General features: G+C 43.8%; 1 protein-coding gene across 4 annotated transcripts in view; it reads right to left on the reverse strand.

Annotated features, from left to right (window-relative positions):
* MRRF (mitochondrial ribosome recycling factor) overlaps nt 1-17,285 on the reverse strand; it is a 59,081-nt gene that overhangs the window by 27,912 nt on the left and 13,884 nt on the right. For all 4 annotated transcript variants that reach the window (XM_063936933.1, XM_063936934.1, XM_063936935.1 and 1 more), the window contains exons 3-5: nt 10,723-10,878; nt 7,836-7,954; nt 5,323-5,414 (exon numbers count right to left, since the gene is read on the reverse strand). In XM_063936933.1, coding sequence (XP_063793003.1) covers nt 5,323-5,414; nt 7,836-7,954; nt 10,723-10,878 — 367 coding nt within the window. The remainder of the gene's footprint in view (nt 1-5,322; nt 5,415-7,835; nt 7,955-10,722; nt 10,879-17,285) is intronic.

The raw sequence follows: 17,285 nt of genomic DNA on the forward strand, positions 1-17,285 counted from the left end.
TTGAGATCCCAAGGTGCCACAGGAGGCACAAAAGGGGGCTGAATATGTAGCACTCCCTTTACAAATGTCTGAACTCCAGGCAGTGAAGCCAGTTCTTTCTGGAAGAAAATCGACAGAGCCGAAATCTGGACCTTAATGGAACCCAATTTTAGGCCCATAGTCACCCCTGACTGTAGGAAGTGCAGAAAATGACCCAGCTGAAATTCCTCTGTTGGGGCCTTCCTGGCCTCACACCACGCAACATATTTTCGCCAAATACGGTGATAATGGTTTGCGGTTACTTCTTTCCTGGCTTTTATCAGCGTAGGAATGACTTCTTCCGGGAATGCCCTTTTCCTTTAGGATCCGGAATTCAACCGCCATGCCGTCAAACGCAGCCACGGTAAGTCTTGGAACAGACAGGGCCCCTGCTGTAGCAGATCCTGTCTGAGCGGTAGAGGCCATGGGTCCTCTGATATCATTTCTTGAAGTTCTGGGTACCAAGCTCTTCTTGGCCCATCCGGAACCACGAGTATCGTTCTTACTCCTCGTTTTCTTATTATTCTCAGTACCTTTGGTATGAGAGGCAGAGGAGGGAATACATAAACCGACTGGTACACCCACGGTGTCACTAGAGCGTCCACAGCTATTGCCTGAGGGTCCCTTGACCTGGCGCAATATCTAGTTTTTTGTTTAGGCGGGACGCCATCATGTCCACCTGTGGCCTTTCCCAACGGTTTACCAACAGTTGGAAGACTTCTGGATGAAGTCCCCACTCTCCCGGGTGTAGGTCGTGTCTGCTGAGGAAGTCTGCTTCCCAGTTGTCCACTCCCGGAATGAACACTGCCGACAGTGCTAAGACGTGATTTTCCGCCCATCGGAGAATCCTTGTGGCTTCTGCCATCGCCATCCTGCTTCTTGTGCCGCCCTGTAGGTTTACATGGGCAACTGCCGTGATGTTGTCTGATTGGATCAGTATCGGCTGGTTTTGAAGCAGAGGCCTTGCCAGACTTAGGGCATTGTAAATGGCCCTCAGTTCCAGAATATTTATGTGTAGGGACGACTCCTGACTTGACCAAAGTCCTTGGAAATTTCTTCCCTGTGTGACTGCCCCCCAGCCTCGAAGGCTGGCATCCGTGGTTACCAGGACCCAGTCCTGTATGCCGAATCTGCGGCCCTCTTGAAGATGAGCACTCTGCAGCCACCACAGTAGAGATACCCTGGTCCTTGGAGACAGGTTTATCAGCCGATGCATCTGAAGATGCGATCCCGACCACTTGTCCAAGAGGTCCCACTGAAAGGTTCTTGCATGGAACCTGCCAAATGGAATTTTGCTTCGTAAGAAGCTACCATTTTTCCCAGGACTCGTGTGCAGTGATGCACCGATACTTGTTTTGGTTTCAGGAGGTCTCTGACTAGAGATGACAGCTCCTTGGCTTTCTCCTGCGGGAGAAACACTTTTTTCTGTTCTGTGTCCAGAACCATCCCCAGGAACAGTAGGCGTGTGGTAGGAACCAGCTGTGACTTTGGAATGTATAGAATCCATCAGTGCTGTTGTAGCACTTCCCGAGATAGTGCTACTCCGACTAACAACTGCTCCTTGGACCTCGCCTTTATAAGGAGATCGTCCAAGTACGGGATAATTAAAACTCCCTTTTTTCGAAGGAGTATCATCATTTCTGCCATTACCTTGGTAAAGACCCTCGGTGCCATGGACAGTCCAAACGGCAGTGTTTGGAATTGGTAATAACAATCCTGTACCACAAATCTGAGGTACTCCTGGTGAGGATGGTAAATGGGGACATGTAGGTAAGCATCCTTGATGTCCAGGGATACCATGTAATCCCCCTCCTCCAGGCTTGCAATAACCGCCCTGAGCGATTCCATCTTGAACTTGAATTTTTTTATGTATGTGTTCAAGGATTTCAAATTTAAAATGGGTCTCACCGAACCGTCCGGTTTCGGTACCACAAACAGTGTGGAATAGTAACCCCGTCCTTGTTGAAGTAGGGGCACCTTGACTATCACCTGCTGGGAATACAGCTTGTGAATTGCCTCTAGCACAGCCTCCCTGCCTGAGGGAGTTGTCGGCAAGGCAGATTTGAGGAAACGGCGGGGGGGAGACGCCTCGAATTCCAGCTTGTACCCCTGAGATACTACTTGAAGGATCCAGGGATCCACCTGTGAGCGAGCCCACTGATCGCTGAAATTTTTGAGGCGGCCCCCCACCGTAACTGGCTACGCCTGTGGAGCCCCCGCGTCATGCGGTGGACTCAGAGGAAGCGGGGGAAGAATTTTGATTCTGGGAACTGGCTGACTGGTGCAGCTTTTTCCCTCTTCCCTCGTCTCTGTGCAGAAAGGAAGCGCCTTTGACCCGCTTGCTTTTCTGAAGCCGAAAGGACTGTACCTGATAATACAGTGCTTTCTTAGGCTGTGAGGAAACCTGAGGTAAAAATATTTCTTCCCAGCTGTTGCTGTGGATACGAGGTCCCAGAGACCATCCCCAAACAATTTCTCACCCTTATAAGGCTCTATGTGCCTTTTAAAGTCAGCATCACCTGTCCAGTGTCGGGTCTCTAATACCCTCCTGACAGAATGGACATTGCATTAATTCTGGATGCCAGCCGGCAAAATATCCCTCTGTGCATCCCTCATATATAAGACGACGTCTTATGTTCGGAAAATAGTATCCCTGTTTGACAGGGTTACAGACCATGCTGCAGTAGCACTATCTGCAGGTCTCAGTCTAGTACCCGAGTGTGTAAATACAGACTTCAGGATAGCCTCCTGCTTTTTATCAGCAGGTACCTTCAAAGTGGCCGTATCCTAAGACGGCAGTGCCACCTTTTTTGACAAACGTGTGAGCGCCTTATCCACCCTAGGGGATATCTCCCAGCGTAACTTATCCTCTGGCGGGAAAGCGTACGCCATCAGTAACTTTTTAGAAATTACCAGTTTCTTATCGGGGGAACCCACGCTTTTTCACACTTCATTCACTCATTTGATGGGGGAACAAAACACTGCCTGCTTTTTCTCCCCAAACATAAACCCTTTTTTAGTGGTACTTGGGTTAATGTCAGAAATGTGTAACACATTTTTTATTGCCGGGATCATGTAACGGATGTTCCTAGTGGATTGTGTATATGTCTCAACCTCGTCGACACTGGAGTCAGACTCCGTGTCGACATCTGTGTCTGCCATCTGAGGGAGCGGGCGTTTTTGAGCCCCTGATGGCCTTTGAGATGCCTGGGCAGGCGCGGGCTGAGAAGCCGGCTGTCCCATAGCTGTTACGTCATCCAGCCTTTTATGTAAGGAATTGACACTGTCGGTTTATACCTTCCACCTATCCATCCACTCTGGTGTCGGCCCCACAGGGGGCGACATCCCATTTATCGGCCTCTGCTCCGCCTCCACGTAACCTTCCTCATCCAACATGTCGACACAGCCGCACCGACACACCGCACACACACAGGGAATGCTCTGACTGAGGACAGGACCCCACAAAGTCCTTTGGGGAGACAGAGAGAGAGTATGCCAGCACACACCAGAGCGCTATATAATGCAGGGATTAACACCATAACTGAGTGATTTTTCCCCAAATAGCTGCTTGTATACATATATTGCGCCTAAATTTAGTGCCCCCCCTCTCTTTTTAACCCTTTGAGCCTGAAAACTACAGGGGAGAGCCTGGGGAGTGTCTTCCAGCTGCACTGTGAAGAGAAAATGGCGCCAGTGTGCTGAGGGAGAAGCCCCGCCCCTTTTTCAACTGACTTTCTCCTGCTTTTTCTGGAATACTGGCAGGGGTAATTTTACATCTATATAGCCTCTAGGACTATATATGATGTAGATTTGCCAGCCAAGGTGTCATATATTGCCCTCAGGGCGCCCCCCCCCAGCGCCCTGCACCCTCAGTGACCGGAGTGTGAAGTGTGCATGAGGAGCAATGGCGCACAGCTGCAGTGCTGTGCGCTACCTTGGTGAAGACCGAAGTCTTCTGCCGCCGATTTTCCGGACCTCTTCTTGCTTCTGGCTCTGTAAGGGGGACGGCGGCGCGGCTCCGGGAACGAACACCAAGGCCAGTTCCATGCGGTCGATCCCTCTGGAGCTAATGGTGTCCAGTAGCCTAAGAAGCCCAAGCTAGCTGCAAGCAGGTAGGTTCGCTTCTTCTCCCCTTAGTCCCTCGATGCAGTGAGCCTGTTGCCAGCAGGTCTCACTGTAAAATAAAAAACCTAAAATAAACTTTCTTTCTAGGAGCTCAGGAGAGCCCCTAGTGTGCATCCAGCTCAGTCGGGCACAGAAATCTAACGGAGGTCTGGAGGAGGGTCATAGTGTTAGGAGCCAGTGCACACCAGATAGTACCTAATCTTTCTTTTAGAGTGCCCAGTCTCCTGCGGAGCCCGTCTATTCCCCATGGTCCTTACGGAGTTCCCAGCATCCACTAGGACGTCAGAGAAAAGAGGATATTAACATTAAATCTAATGCAAATTTAGCATTAAAACCTATGAAATTTGATCTTAATTTCCTTTTGTGGGTTTATAAATTTAAATAGAAATCTTTCATTGTACATAGATAGTATTTTTCATGCAGTGAAGCCGTCATATCCTTAAGCTAGGTACACATTACACGATGTGTGTAACCAGCCAACGTGATGGCTGATGTAATGATACATCGGCCGTTGCATACACATTGAACGATGTAATGAATGACGGAACGATCGGTCATTCATTACTGTGCATGGTGCCGCAAACAACATCGTCACATTGACTGTACATGCTGCTCAATCTGACCATGCGACCAATGATGAAGCAGGAACGCGCATAGTGCGTACACACTGGATGATTTGTTTAATCGAAAATCATTCAAGATATCATCTAGTGGGGAAGTGGTTAACAAACCGCCGCAAGGGATCCCGGCGATCACAATGCCGGCGCCGGAATCCCACACAGCAGTATAATGCCGGTGCTGGAATACCGGCGAGGTAGATGATTCTCCCTCTATGGGTGTCCACGACACCCATAGAGGGAGAATATAACCTGCTATGAGCACAGCGCGCCACCGTGCCCGCAGTGTGGCGAGCGCAGCATGCCCGCAAGGGGCTTACTAGCACTCGCCCCGCTGCCAGAATACTGGTGTCGGTATACTGACGGCCGGGATCCCAGCCATCCGTAATTCATACCGAACCCATCTAGTGTGTATCCAGCTTTAAATAATAACAGAATGCAGCAACTTTGTACAAATTATAATCGGAATAGAATACAATGTCTTTATGATATATACATAGTGTATGCAGATGAACCAGTGTGAAAATTTCATAAAACAAATTCAAACGGTTAAATTACTCACGGAGGGACTGGTACATGGATTAAGGTGCCATCTAGCTCTGGGTTCAGGTTCATCTGACTCTGTCTTAAGGCATTAACAACTGCATCTGCACTCTAAAAATCAAACACCAACAATATTACAAGAGGAGTACAATTAAGAAAATTGACATATATCACTAGATCTTTTGTATGAAGAGTGAATCTTTAATATTTACAATTTTACCAAAATATGAATATAAGAGCACACGCCACGCCGACTGAAGAGTATACATTTTTATACCTCAATTCCAATGTTCTAGGTTTTCAAAAGTGCTGAAAACCATTTCCTGTTCCACACTCACTGACATCTGGATTTCCCTGGTCTAACTGGGAGAATACTAAAAAACCAGGCTGGGGTGGGACAGACGAAGGAAGTGAAGTGGGCATGGCTGGGCTGGCTAAGCATACTATAATAAGTAAGAATTGTTTCATAAATTGCTATTCACACTACTGAATGTTTGGAGGCAATGTCCAAATCACAGCTTGATGTTGGCTGAGTGATACTCAGGTGGATTGGTCAGGTTTGAAACTCAAACTAAACGATCAACACGTTTTTCAGTCTGTGAACGATCCTCATTTAGTACCACACAATGGGGGTAATTCAGAGTTGATCGTAACAGCAAATTTGTTATCAGTTGGGCAAAACCATGTGCACTGCAGGTGTGGCAGATATAACATTTGCAAAGAGAGTTAGATTTGGGTGGGTTATATTGTTTCTGTGCAGGGTAAATACTGGCTGCTTTATTTTTACACTGCAATTTAGATTTCAGTTCGAACACACCGCACCCAAATCTAACTCTCTCTGGTTTTGCCCAAATGTGCTGCTGCGATCAACTCTGAATTAGGTCCCATGAACGATAATATTTCAAACCAGTCATTTAGTCTGCTAGTTTGCACAATTATTGCACAGCATTTGGTCTGAATTAGATTTTCATGACCAACTAAGTAATTATAGAGCAGGGTATCTTAAAAGTCATTGACAATAATTATTATACTTTCTTTATATAGTGCAAATGTATTAATTTTTTTTAGCTTTACAATCAGATTATTATTAATATCAATTCCTGCCTCAATGGAGCTTACAAAGTAGTTCCAAAAAAGATGCACACAAAACACATATGCAAACACTAGGGTGCTGAGTGAGGAGCAATTGCATTGCCAGCATAATTCTGTACTAACCTTAATCTACCTAAGATTTATTTCTCTCTTCTACCTAAAAATTAGGATGAGATGGGCTAAATAGCCCTCTATTGCTTGTCTGCTATAGCGATACAACCCTTCCCTGCTCTAGAAGCATCAATTCAGCACAATTACTGCATGCTGTATCTACCTAGTTCATTATTAGTCAGCTTGTTACAATTATGTTATTTTTAGAATTGTATACTATAATTATTACTATGCGTTTGTCACAAATTAGTGTCAGGAAGTCTAAAGAAGTGTGTATGAGTGTCTTAAGATGGGTACCTACTAGAAAATAAATTGGGCCAAACAGCTAATTCTCAGCAGCCCAGTCCAATTATTGCACAGTGTGTACACAGCACCAGGGCTGACAGTCATTCCTCAACTGGTATCTTTTCCCGATATAATGAGTGCTGCGCAACATCATTGGTCACGAGGAGCAGACAGTTTATATGTGATTTGTCGGACAGTCTGTAGATCATTTAAAGATGACACCTCAATGTTCTTTAGGGACTTTTACTGTCCTGATAGGGACGATAATTAAGTAGTGTTTACATAGGAAATCAGATCATATATAATAAAAGGCTAATAGTGCTCCTCACCTCTATGGGGGGCTTCAAGTGTTTTGCGCACTGGCAGCCACTAGATGGTGCCTGATGGAGCAATCCAAGTGTTGATTCATTCGGGCAAGCACAGCTGCCGGCACGGACATTACTGTTGTTATGTTGTTTCATCGTTTTGACGGGCTGGTAATTAGTGTTGAAATAATGGTTTCAACAGAAAACTTGGATCATCTCTCAAATTTGTCAAGTGTGTACCTAGCTTAAGATGGAAACAACTACTTATGTAACTGCTTTTGCTGATTTTAAGTGTCCATTTTAGCTATTTTTGTTGACATGTAGTTAAATGGTTGAAGGCTACAAACTGTCTTTTAACTGAGTGTTATTGTGAATGACTGATCAATCACAATAACTTCACATGTCTGAGTCACCAGACTTAAAGGTCAGATGCATGTCGTTTACTAGGCTTAATAAATAGTGCTACATATGCCCAAGCATGTTACTGTGTTATTGGAGTGTCACAGGGCTGTACAGTACTTAGACCAAGGCAGACTGATACTATATCATATTGACTGTTGTTTATCTTCTACCACCTGTTTTCTGTTATCATCAATAAAAACTACTCTGGTGTGGAAACAATGTGTGAACTAACCTGCTTGCTCACATATGCAATGCATCCTACCAACTTGGAGGCATCTGCCAATAATTTTAAAGGATGGTGCAGTAAGATTTAAATTATTGTTAAAACAAACCTAACCTCTGGAAAGCTTGCCATGTTGATAACGAAGAGCCGAGGAGATTTAAGGGTGACTTGTCCCAAATGACTTAATGGGAATTTACCATCTTTTGTTTTGACAATAATGTGATCAAAAGCACCTGTAAATAAAGCGGAAGTTGACAAGTAGCAGACAGGCCTTACACAACAAACATAGAAATTTGTAGGATTTTACATCAGATTTTAGGGAATGTATGTCCACTCAGATGTGCAAAGCCAGATGAGCTTAGTACTCTCTACCTATAAGGAAAGAGAGATTTTCTTATTTGTGGCATGTTATGGTATAATGACTCTACACACTACAATTTTGTCAAGCAGTGCAGTTAGAATGCTCTGACCATGCGTAGGGGTCGCCATAGAACAAGTTAAAGGTCATCCATAGGGCTACAGAGGAAAACTTGGTGGGTTCATCTCGTCCTCTAGAGATCAGGATCCAGACTGTGAACTTGAATTATACATATATTACATTATACTGCACAGGACTATGGTGTAAGACAGTGTCATCACAGAAAATATAAAAATCCCTATATCACTGTGTGTTTTACAACCAGGAAACACAAAGTCAGTGGGCTAGATGCATCATCGCTTAGAGAGAGTGATAAAATGGGCAGTGAAAAAATGGAGAGTGAAAAAGTACCAGCCAATCAGCTTCTGACATTTTTCAAACAGGGCCTGTGACATGGCAGTTAGGACCTGATTGGCTGGTACTTTTTCACTCTCCATTTTATCACTTTCCAAGCAATGATGCATCTGGCCCAGAATGTCTTAACTGTATGCTTATTAAACACATGTTTAATCCTGGTGTAAATGAGCCCCAAGAAGGAACTTCCTGTAGATACTATATGAATGACTCATTCAAACCAATTAGTGTAATGTGTGTGTTAGAAGGAGGTTGGAATAAGTATTATCAGGGGTTGACAGGTGTAAAAATGTATCAAACAGCATGTTAGACTGCTAAATAAGAAATGTATTAAACAGTGTGCTTTCTAACACATTTCAATGGAAGATAAACTGCTGGTGTGACCATGCCCTATGCTCTCACATGAAGCTTCTGCTGTGCTCACATTAAGCACACTAGGTTATAAATAATGTACCGTAGGGCCACCTGACAAATCTCGAGTTTGCAACGGGTGCACCCCATCTCTAACATTACTGCTGATGCTGGGGAGCATGCTGCTGAAGGATACTTTTTGGGGTAAACCCTAAAATGCTTTCTGGATGTGAGAGAAAATGCCCAAATATTTTTGACCCACTGGCACAAACACAGTCAGCGGGATGTAATGGAGTTCTTGCGTACATGCGCAAGGACTTAGATTGCGAACGCAGTCTAAGTCCCGGCGGGGACGGGGCGTTCCAGGGGCATTTTAGGGGTGCCGTGGCAGCATTTGTGGTGAGTGGACCGGACAATGCAGGTGCGTCCAGACCGTTTGCGGGGCGGGCTGCAGCGGCTGCGTGTGCTATAACTTGAAACATGGCGGCCTGGCAACTGTAGGGGACAACCCTTAAGATGCGTGCGCATCACAGTTTAGCGATACGCTCGCATTTCAGCAAGGGGTGGGGAGGACCCGGCATGCGGGATGGCCTTGCCCTGTTCTGGCAACCCCTCGCATGCTAGAGGGGTGACTTGTAGTTTTGCAATTTCTCACAAAACTACAAGTCATGCTGAATTAGGCCCTATGGGGGTATTTCAGAGTTGATCGCAGCAGCAAATATGTTAGCAGTTGGGCAAAAACAATGTGCACTACAGGTGAGGCAGATATAACATTTGCAGAGAGAGTTAGATTTGGGTGGGTATTTTGTTTCTGTGCAGGGTAAATACTGGCTGCTTAATTTTTACACTGCAATTTAGATTTCAGTTTGAACACACCACACCCAAATCTAACTCTCTCTGCACATGTTATATCTGCCCCCTCTGCAGTGCACATGGTTTTGCCCAACTGCTAAAAAATTTCCTGCTGCGATCAACTTGGAATTACCCCCATGGTTTTGCCCGACAGAGAACAATTTTGCTGCTGCGATCAGGTCTGAATTACCCCCTATATGCAAACCTTTGCAAAATTGAGGAAAAAGTAGACCAATGAAGGACACAGTAGTAAAGATGAGGAAAAAGTACACAGCACAGAAATCGCAGCAGGCATCTCCTGCAATATGGCGCTTAAGGGATAGGTGTTCAAGGGCACATCTGTATACAATTTTGTCAAAAAATGTGATTGACCGGCAATTTGCAATGCAAAGAATCAAACATTTTCATAGAACTACGCAGGTCCACAAGGTTGGTAACACCCACCCACCTGGAATAAAATAAAAAAAAATCAAACAGGCAACTCCAGGCTGTAAAGTAAACCCGGATGCTGAATTTCTCAAAAATCTGATTGCCCTTGATCAGTGCTGTAACTAGAGACCATTAATTCCGGATAGCTGTCAGTCATGGGCCGCTGCAGTGACTGCACTGGTTACAGCATGTCACATGTGTGAGACTCTAGCTCAGCTGTCTATTAGGCAGTCACAAGGAAATAAGTATGGCAACTGATAATGCTACAAGGGGATGGGCATTAGAAGAAGAGTTAGTTAATTACCATACCAGCGACCCAGGTTGTAAATTCAATAATTAGAAAAAATAGCTGTAACGACTGGGAAAGTTTGCAGATCTTGATGATCCCCTCCCCGCAACCAGCACCGCTGGCATGTGCCATCCTGGACAACGGCCCTGTTGATACTGTATATCTATTTTTTTTTTTTTATATACAGTATAATGAAATAAATTGTTTCACCACTTAGAACAAAACTCTCTAAACAAGAAGCAGCCCGAATTTTTGTCATTTTTTTGTAAAGATTTTTGTCATTAAATACATATGAAAGATTTACTAACCTGGAGATGTTCTGATGGTTAGATTTTTGTTAAAGTCTTCTTTAAGACTGTCAAGAATATTGCTCATATCCTGCTCAACATCTTTCAGGTTGATAATGTCTTCAACTAAAGCAGCATTTATATTTACCCGGGCTTTGGCTTGTCCTTTACTTTTGCCTAGGTACAAAATAAAATAAATTTACTAAAACCAACTACATAACTTGTACGAAAAACATACAGATGTATAATGGCTATACATCTGTATAATGGCTATACATCTGTAGAATTTGCCACTTGTCTACCTATATGTTATGGAATTACAAATCGTGCATAACATTTAGTGTGTACGCAGGACTGCGTGCTCCCACAGGTTGCATGCGATTTCTTTTGGTTGGCCGTGCTGCAGGCTAATCAGAAGATAGTGTGTGTGATCCTGTACAGTTTAATGAAGGCCGGAACGAGAGAGACTGTTCAGTTGTTCATTTACTCTCTGTGTGTACCAGCAATCTCTGATGGTCCGGGACAAAGGGAAATCGTGACGACCATCGGCAAGATTGCCAGTCATTTAGAGTTGTACCTGGCCTTAGCTTTATATTTTATTGGTTGATGGATGGTGGCTGTCTCTAAACCAATACAGGTATCAAGCAGGTCAGGAAGGACTCATTTGCTGCATGAAGGGTTTTAATAAAAGGGACTGTGACAAATGTGTTGGATTGGAATACCCTTAAATCATTGTACAATCGCCAGTGTTCTGCAGTGAATGCATATTGTGCCCAGCAGTGGGATATAAATACTGTGCACATATACAGTGACATTGTGTAAAGCTATGCTTGACATAGCCAAGGCAATCAATTAATATATGGAAAAAGGAGGAGTGTTATGGTAGACTTACCATGGTTAGCACTCTTTCTGCAAGGTACATTGGTTCCACAGGAAAACATCGGGATGCAGAGTGGATCTTGATCCAGAGGCACCAACAGGCTAAAGCTTTAGGCTGTCCCAGGATGCATTGGGGCCTCCCCTATAAACCCTGCCTCCAGGCACTGAGAGCTCAGTTTTGTTAACCAGTCCAATGCAGGAGCAGGAAAGAGGGAAGGTAGATGTTAGTCACATAGAACCACATTCTCACGACAGGAGGAGGTACCAGCAGCTAATGCCATACAAACACCAAGAAGCAAAGTGCGTCAGGCTGGGCGCCCTGTGAAACCAATGTACCTCGCAGAAAGAGTTAACAATGGTAAGTCTACCATAACTCTCCTTTTCTGCAGCAGGATACATTGGCCTCCACAGGAAAACATTGGGATGTCCTAAAGCAATTCGTCAAGGGAGGGGACGCGCCTTAGCGGTATGAGAACCTGGTGTCCAAAGGAAGCATCCTGGGAGGCGGAAGTAACTAAGGCATAAAACTTAATAAAAAAGTGTTCACTGAGAACCACGTAGCCGCCTTGCACAAACGTTCTGCGGAAGCGCCATGGCGGGCCACCCAAGAAGGTCCAACAGACCGAGTAGAATGGGCTTTAATAGCAGCAGGAGCTGGGAGTCCAGCCTGTGCAATCACCATTCTAATCCATCTGGCCAAGGTTTGTTTATTCGCAGGCCAGCCACATTTGTGGAAACCAAACAGTACAAAAAGGGAATCTGACCTTCTGATAGAGACAGTCGTCTCCACATAAATACGGACAGTCCTTACCACATCCAAAGAACGCTCTCTGGAAGACAAGTCTGAAGAGATAAAGGCCGGAACCACAATCTCTTGGTTAAGGTGAAAAGATGACACCACCTTAGACAAATAACCCAGTCGAGTTCGTAGAACTGGCTGGTCACAGTGAAAAATCAAAAAGGGTGGACGACAGGACAAGACGCCTAAGTCCGACACCCGTCTTGCCAAGGTAATAGCCAGCAAGAACAGGACCTTGGTCGTTAGCCATTTAAGGTCCGCTGACTGAAGAGGTTCAAATGGAGACTCTTGCAGGGCTTTCAGTACAACAGTCAAATCTCATGGAGCCACAGGAGGGACATAGGGAGGCTGAATCCTAAGTGCTCCCTGAGTGAAAGTATGAACGTCAGGTATAGATGCAATTTTTCTCTGAAACCATACCGACAAGGCAGATATGAACATTGAGGGAGGCCAGATGGAGACCTAAGTCAAAGCCTCGTTGCAGAAAAGCCAGAATTCTGGAAGTTCTGAATGTAGAGACATCAGAAATCTTATTAGCACACCATGTGAAGTAATAATTCCAAACCCTGTAATAAATCTCGGCAGAGGCCGGTTTGCGGGCTTTCAACATAGTCTGGATAACCGCCTCAGAGAAACCTTTGGCCCTCACGAATGATGCTTCAAGAGCCACGCCGTCAAAGCCAGTCTAGGTAAAGACAAGGGCCCTGCACGAGGAGGACCATGCACGTCTGAGTACCAATGCCTTCGAGGCCACCCTGGAGTGACTAGTAGTATTCCTCCTTCTTGTTTGAACTTCCATAGTAGCCTGGCCAGGAGTGATACTGGAGGGAACATGTAGGGCAGCCGAAAGTTCCATGGAAATGCCAGTGCATCCACGAAAGCTGCTTGAGGATCCCTGGTTCTTCACCCGAAGAACGGAACCTTGTGATTGTGTCGAGACGCCATTAGGTCTACATCCGGTAGGCCCCATCTGTCCACTAGGAGTTGAAAGACTTCCGGATGAAGACTCCACTCTCCAGCATGCACGTCCTGGTGACTGAGGAAGTCCGCTTCCCAGTTTAGGACGCCCGGAATGAACACTGCCGTATGGCTGGCAGATGGCGTTCTGCCCAACAAAGGATTTTTGACACTTCCATCATTGCAAGAAATGGGAGTTTAGAGGAGATCCCTGCGCTCTAAGAGCTGCTATAGTGGGTGTGGACCTGAGTATATCACCAATTATACTCCAAAGGTTATATGAAAAAAAGGGGTTGTGGTACACACACTCAGTAGCGCTACATATACAGATGAAATAGTAATAATAAAGAGAAAGTTCTTATGTATATCCGGATTATCTTCCCGACGTGTTTTCTACTGGAGTAAGGCTTCTCAGTCGTCTCCGTCAATTTGGATCATAGGGAGAAAAACACCAAAAAAAGAGAAAAGAGTGGTCTCAGTTCTATTTTTGGTTTGTTTGATAATGTCAGTATTAATGGGAGAGTCTATAATCTTCCTCCTTATGGGTGGTGTTCAGATCTTAAACATCTTAGGGGTCACCCTTGTGGTAAACAGTCAACTGCGTGCTCACAATTTTCTTACATAAGGTCTCAGAGACAACACTTATAAAGGTTTCTTTTCCCGTCACTCTTAATAAATATCAGAGAAGGAGAGGATGCTCACGTGTATGCTTACATCAAGAAGAGTGTAAATAAACACATCAAGGTATCTTTCATAGGACCAAATTCCTTCCGATCTTCCCTCGTGGTTCCCGAGGTGTGGTCACGAGAAATAAAGCAGAAGGAAGGTGGTTACTGGAGAAAAAGTTCTCAGAGTGGAATTCCACCTATATGGGACAACCCTTAAGTATATGGGATTGTGCAGCAAGGTAGATTTAAAGGACCACCTGTTTTGTGATACTAGGATGTAGAAACTGCTCACATGTATGCTTACATATAAGCAGTTATGAAGGTACACATAAAGGTATCTTTATCCCTGGTATTCAAATCTCATGTTTTAAAAACATCATAACTGGTAATACGCAATGCTCACTTGTTCGCTTACATCAATACGAGTGATTCAAAGCACATAATGGTTTCTTTTCCCATAGTCGGCAGAATTCGCCAAATTACCAAAAAAAGTTCATATTACATAGGAGTCCTTATGGTAAAAACAATTCCAACAATTTATTCCAATAAAAAACAAGTGTACAAAAAATGGGGTGACTTCTAGGTACGATACCAGATGGAATTACCAGCCGTGGGAGGAAATAATATACCCGGGTACCTCACCACTGGATAGCAGGATACCGATTCCAAAAAGTCAATCCCTATATTCTTTCAGCTCCTCACCAACGCGTTTCGACCATATGTTTGGTCTTTTTCAAGGTGTGTGTGGAGGAAGCTGAAATACAGTGCTTAAATACCAAAACTCTATTATGTCACTTCCTGTGTGGGCGGTGTCTACTAACATGGATTACATAATATATGTGGTTAAAATAGATCTAAATGTTCCTGATGCATATAGCTTTAATAAATAGTGGCTTGTATCTTCTATGTTCTGTATTTAATATAGCCTAAATTAAAAATGTGGCTAATATTCGTATTGCGTTCCATGGGCCCTGGAACGCATAACTTCCGGCGGATATCCGGTGTAGTCTTACATGGTGTTATTTACCGTATTGCATCACAGAGTGCATAGCGGGTATTCACTGTGGGTGCATGGGACTTATATATAATTATCATTGTGGTCTGTTCTTTGAGACCACAGTGATATGAGGTGGGATGATACGCCGAGTGAAATCGGCGCGTCAGTACGTGGTGCGCATGCGTAAAACATGCGTTCCACAGTGTGGATATAATTCCGGAATGGTCATTAGTCATGCGCATGCGTAAACCATGCGTTCCACAGTATGAATGTACTTCCTGAATGATCACTACTTACGTGATCTAAACGGAAAGGTGACCGCGTTCCATTAGCTATTGTCACACAAGGACACATCCTCATTAGTATAAATAAAATGGGTGTGCAGTAACATCTATGAATTAGTTCTATAAATTTTTTAAAAGTATAAAAACGGATTCTTTAGACTACATATTGTTTTTTATATATAAATATTGATCCAACAAGAGGGATCATCCGAGTGGGTGTTCCCTAATGTCGGAAGGGTTATTTCAGATAATAAAAATTAAAAATGATATGCTGTACCAATAGGTGATGTGACCTTCTATTCTTACATAAAATTTAAATCTAAAACCCAAAATTAGCAAGTGGTCCACAACATGACATGGTGAATTATAAATAGGAAAAATTATTAATATACTATTCTCAATGGGGAATATATTCTGACATGGAAAAATAATCATGATTATCCTATGAGGAAAAAAGGGGGGAAAAATAGACATGGGGACATACTGAGGGGAGATGAGCTTCATAAGAACCATTTGGTCTCAAAATCTAAATTGAGACCCGCGGGATGCAGAGTCCCAATATTAAATATGCATTTCATTTCTGCCTTTGCCAGCATTCTTTCTGTGTCGTTCCTTCTCCAGTTATTTTGGATGGTCTGTATCCCACAGAAGAATACCAGTTCCGAAGGATTGCAATTGTGCTTGTCCTTGAAATGTGCGGATACGCCATGTGTAGTCAGGCCTTTCTTTATGTTTCTAATATGCTCCGTAAGGCGGTCTTTTAATTTTCTCGTGGTCCGACCTACGTATTGCTTGCCACATGAGCACTGTAATAGATATACCACATTTTTGCTGTTACACGTGATGAACTCATTGATTTTTATACTGTTCTTTTTATTAGTGGATGTATATTCCATAATTTTAGAAGTGGTGCTCTTACAGTTCCTGCACATGGCACAGTTTCCGCATCGGTGAAACCCTTTGGTGCGTATCATTCCCTTCCTTTTAGTTTCATGAGTGCAACTTTTTACCAGTTGGTTTTTTAGATTGTCCGCCCTTCTGTAGATGAATCTCGGTCTTTCCGATAGGACATCTTTCAAAATGGGGTCCTTAAGTAGTAACTTCCAATGTCTCTTTATGACCTGTTCTATTTGTATATGTTGGTTATTATATTTGGTAATGAAAGGTATATTAGACCTATCTCCCGATTCATCTGCTTGATCCTCGTTTCTATTTAGAAGCGTTCCTCTTTCTATTTCTCTATACTTCTCAAAAGGTTTATCTACTGTTTCGGGATCATATCCTTTAGCAGAAAGTTGATTTTTGAGGTGTGTCCCTTGTTGTTCATAGTCATCCTTCTTTGAACAGTTTTTCCTTATGCGATAAAACTGACTATTAGGGACAGACTTCAGCCAATTCTTATGGTGACTGCTAGTATAGGGGATAAAAGAATTACAATCTGTCGGTTTCACATAAGTTCTGGTGTGTATGATATTTTCTTCAATAAAGATCTCCAAATCTAGGAAGTGGACTGAGGTTTCACTAATCTCAAATGTTAGATTGATATTTTTGTTGTTATTATTGAGATAAGTACAAAAGGTATTTAGGGATGATTGGTCTCCATTCCATACAAAGAAAATATCATCAATATATCTGGTCCATGTCACCAGGTTCGCCCCGCCCTCCGTGCTGTTATATACAGAGTCGTGTTCCCATTGTGCCATAAATAGATTGGCGTAACTGGGGGCGAACCTGGTGCCCATGGCTGTACCGTTTAGTTGGAGATAGAAGGTGTCATCATAATTGAAGAAATTGTTCTTCAATATTAGTTCTATTCCTTCAAGGGTAAATTCCAATTGCGGATGGGGGTCAGCTTCCAAGGTCATCATTTGTGATACAGCATCCATTCCATCCTTGTGGTTAATGATGGTGTACAATGAGGACACATCGGCAGTAACCAAAAAATACCCTTTCATCCATGTAATATCCGTCAGTCTTCTTATCACATCTGTGGAGTCCTT

The sequence above is a fragment of the Pseudophryne corroboree genome, chromosome 8 (assembly GCF_028390025.1).
Source record: "Pseudophryne corroboree isolate aPseCor3 chromosome 8, aPseCor3.hap2, whole genome shotgun sequence".
In the NCBI taxonomy this organism is placed as follows: domain Eukaryota; kingdom Metazoa; phylum Chordata; class Amphibia; order Anura; family Myobatrachidae; genus Pseudophryne; species Pseudophryne corroboree.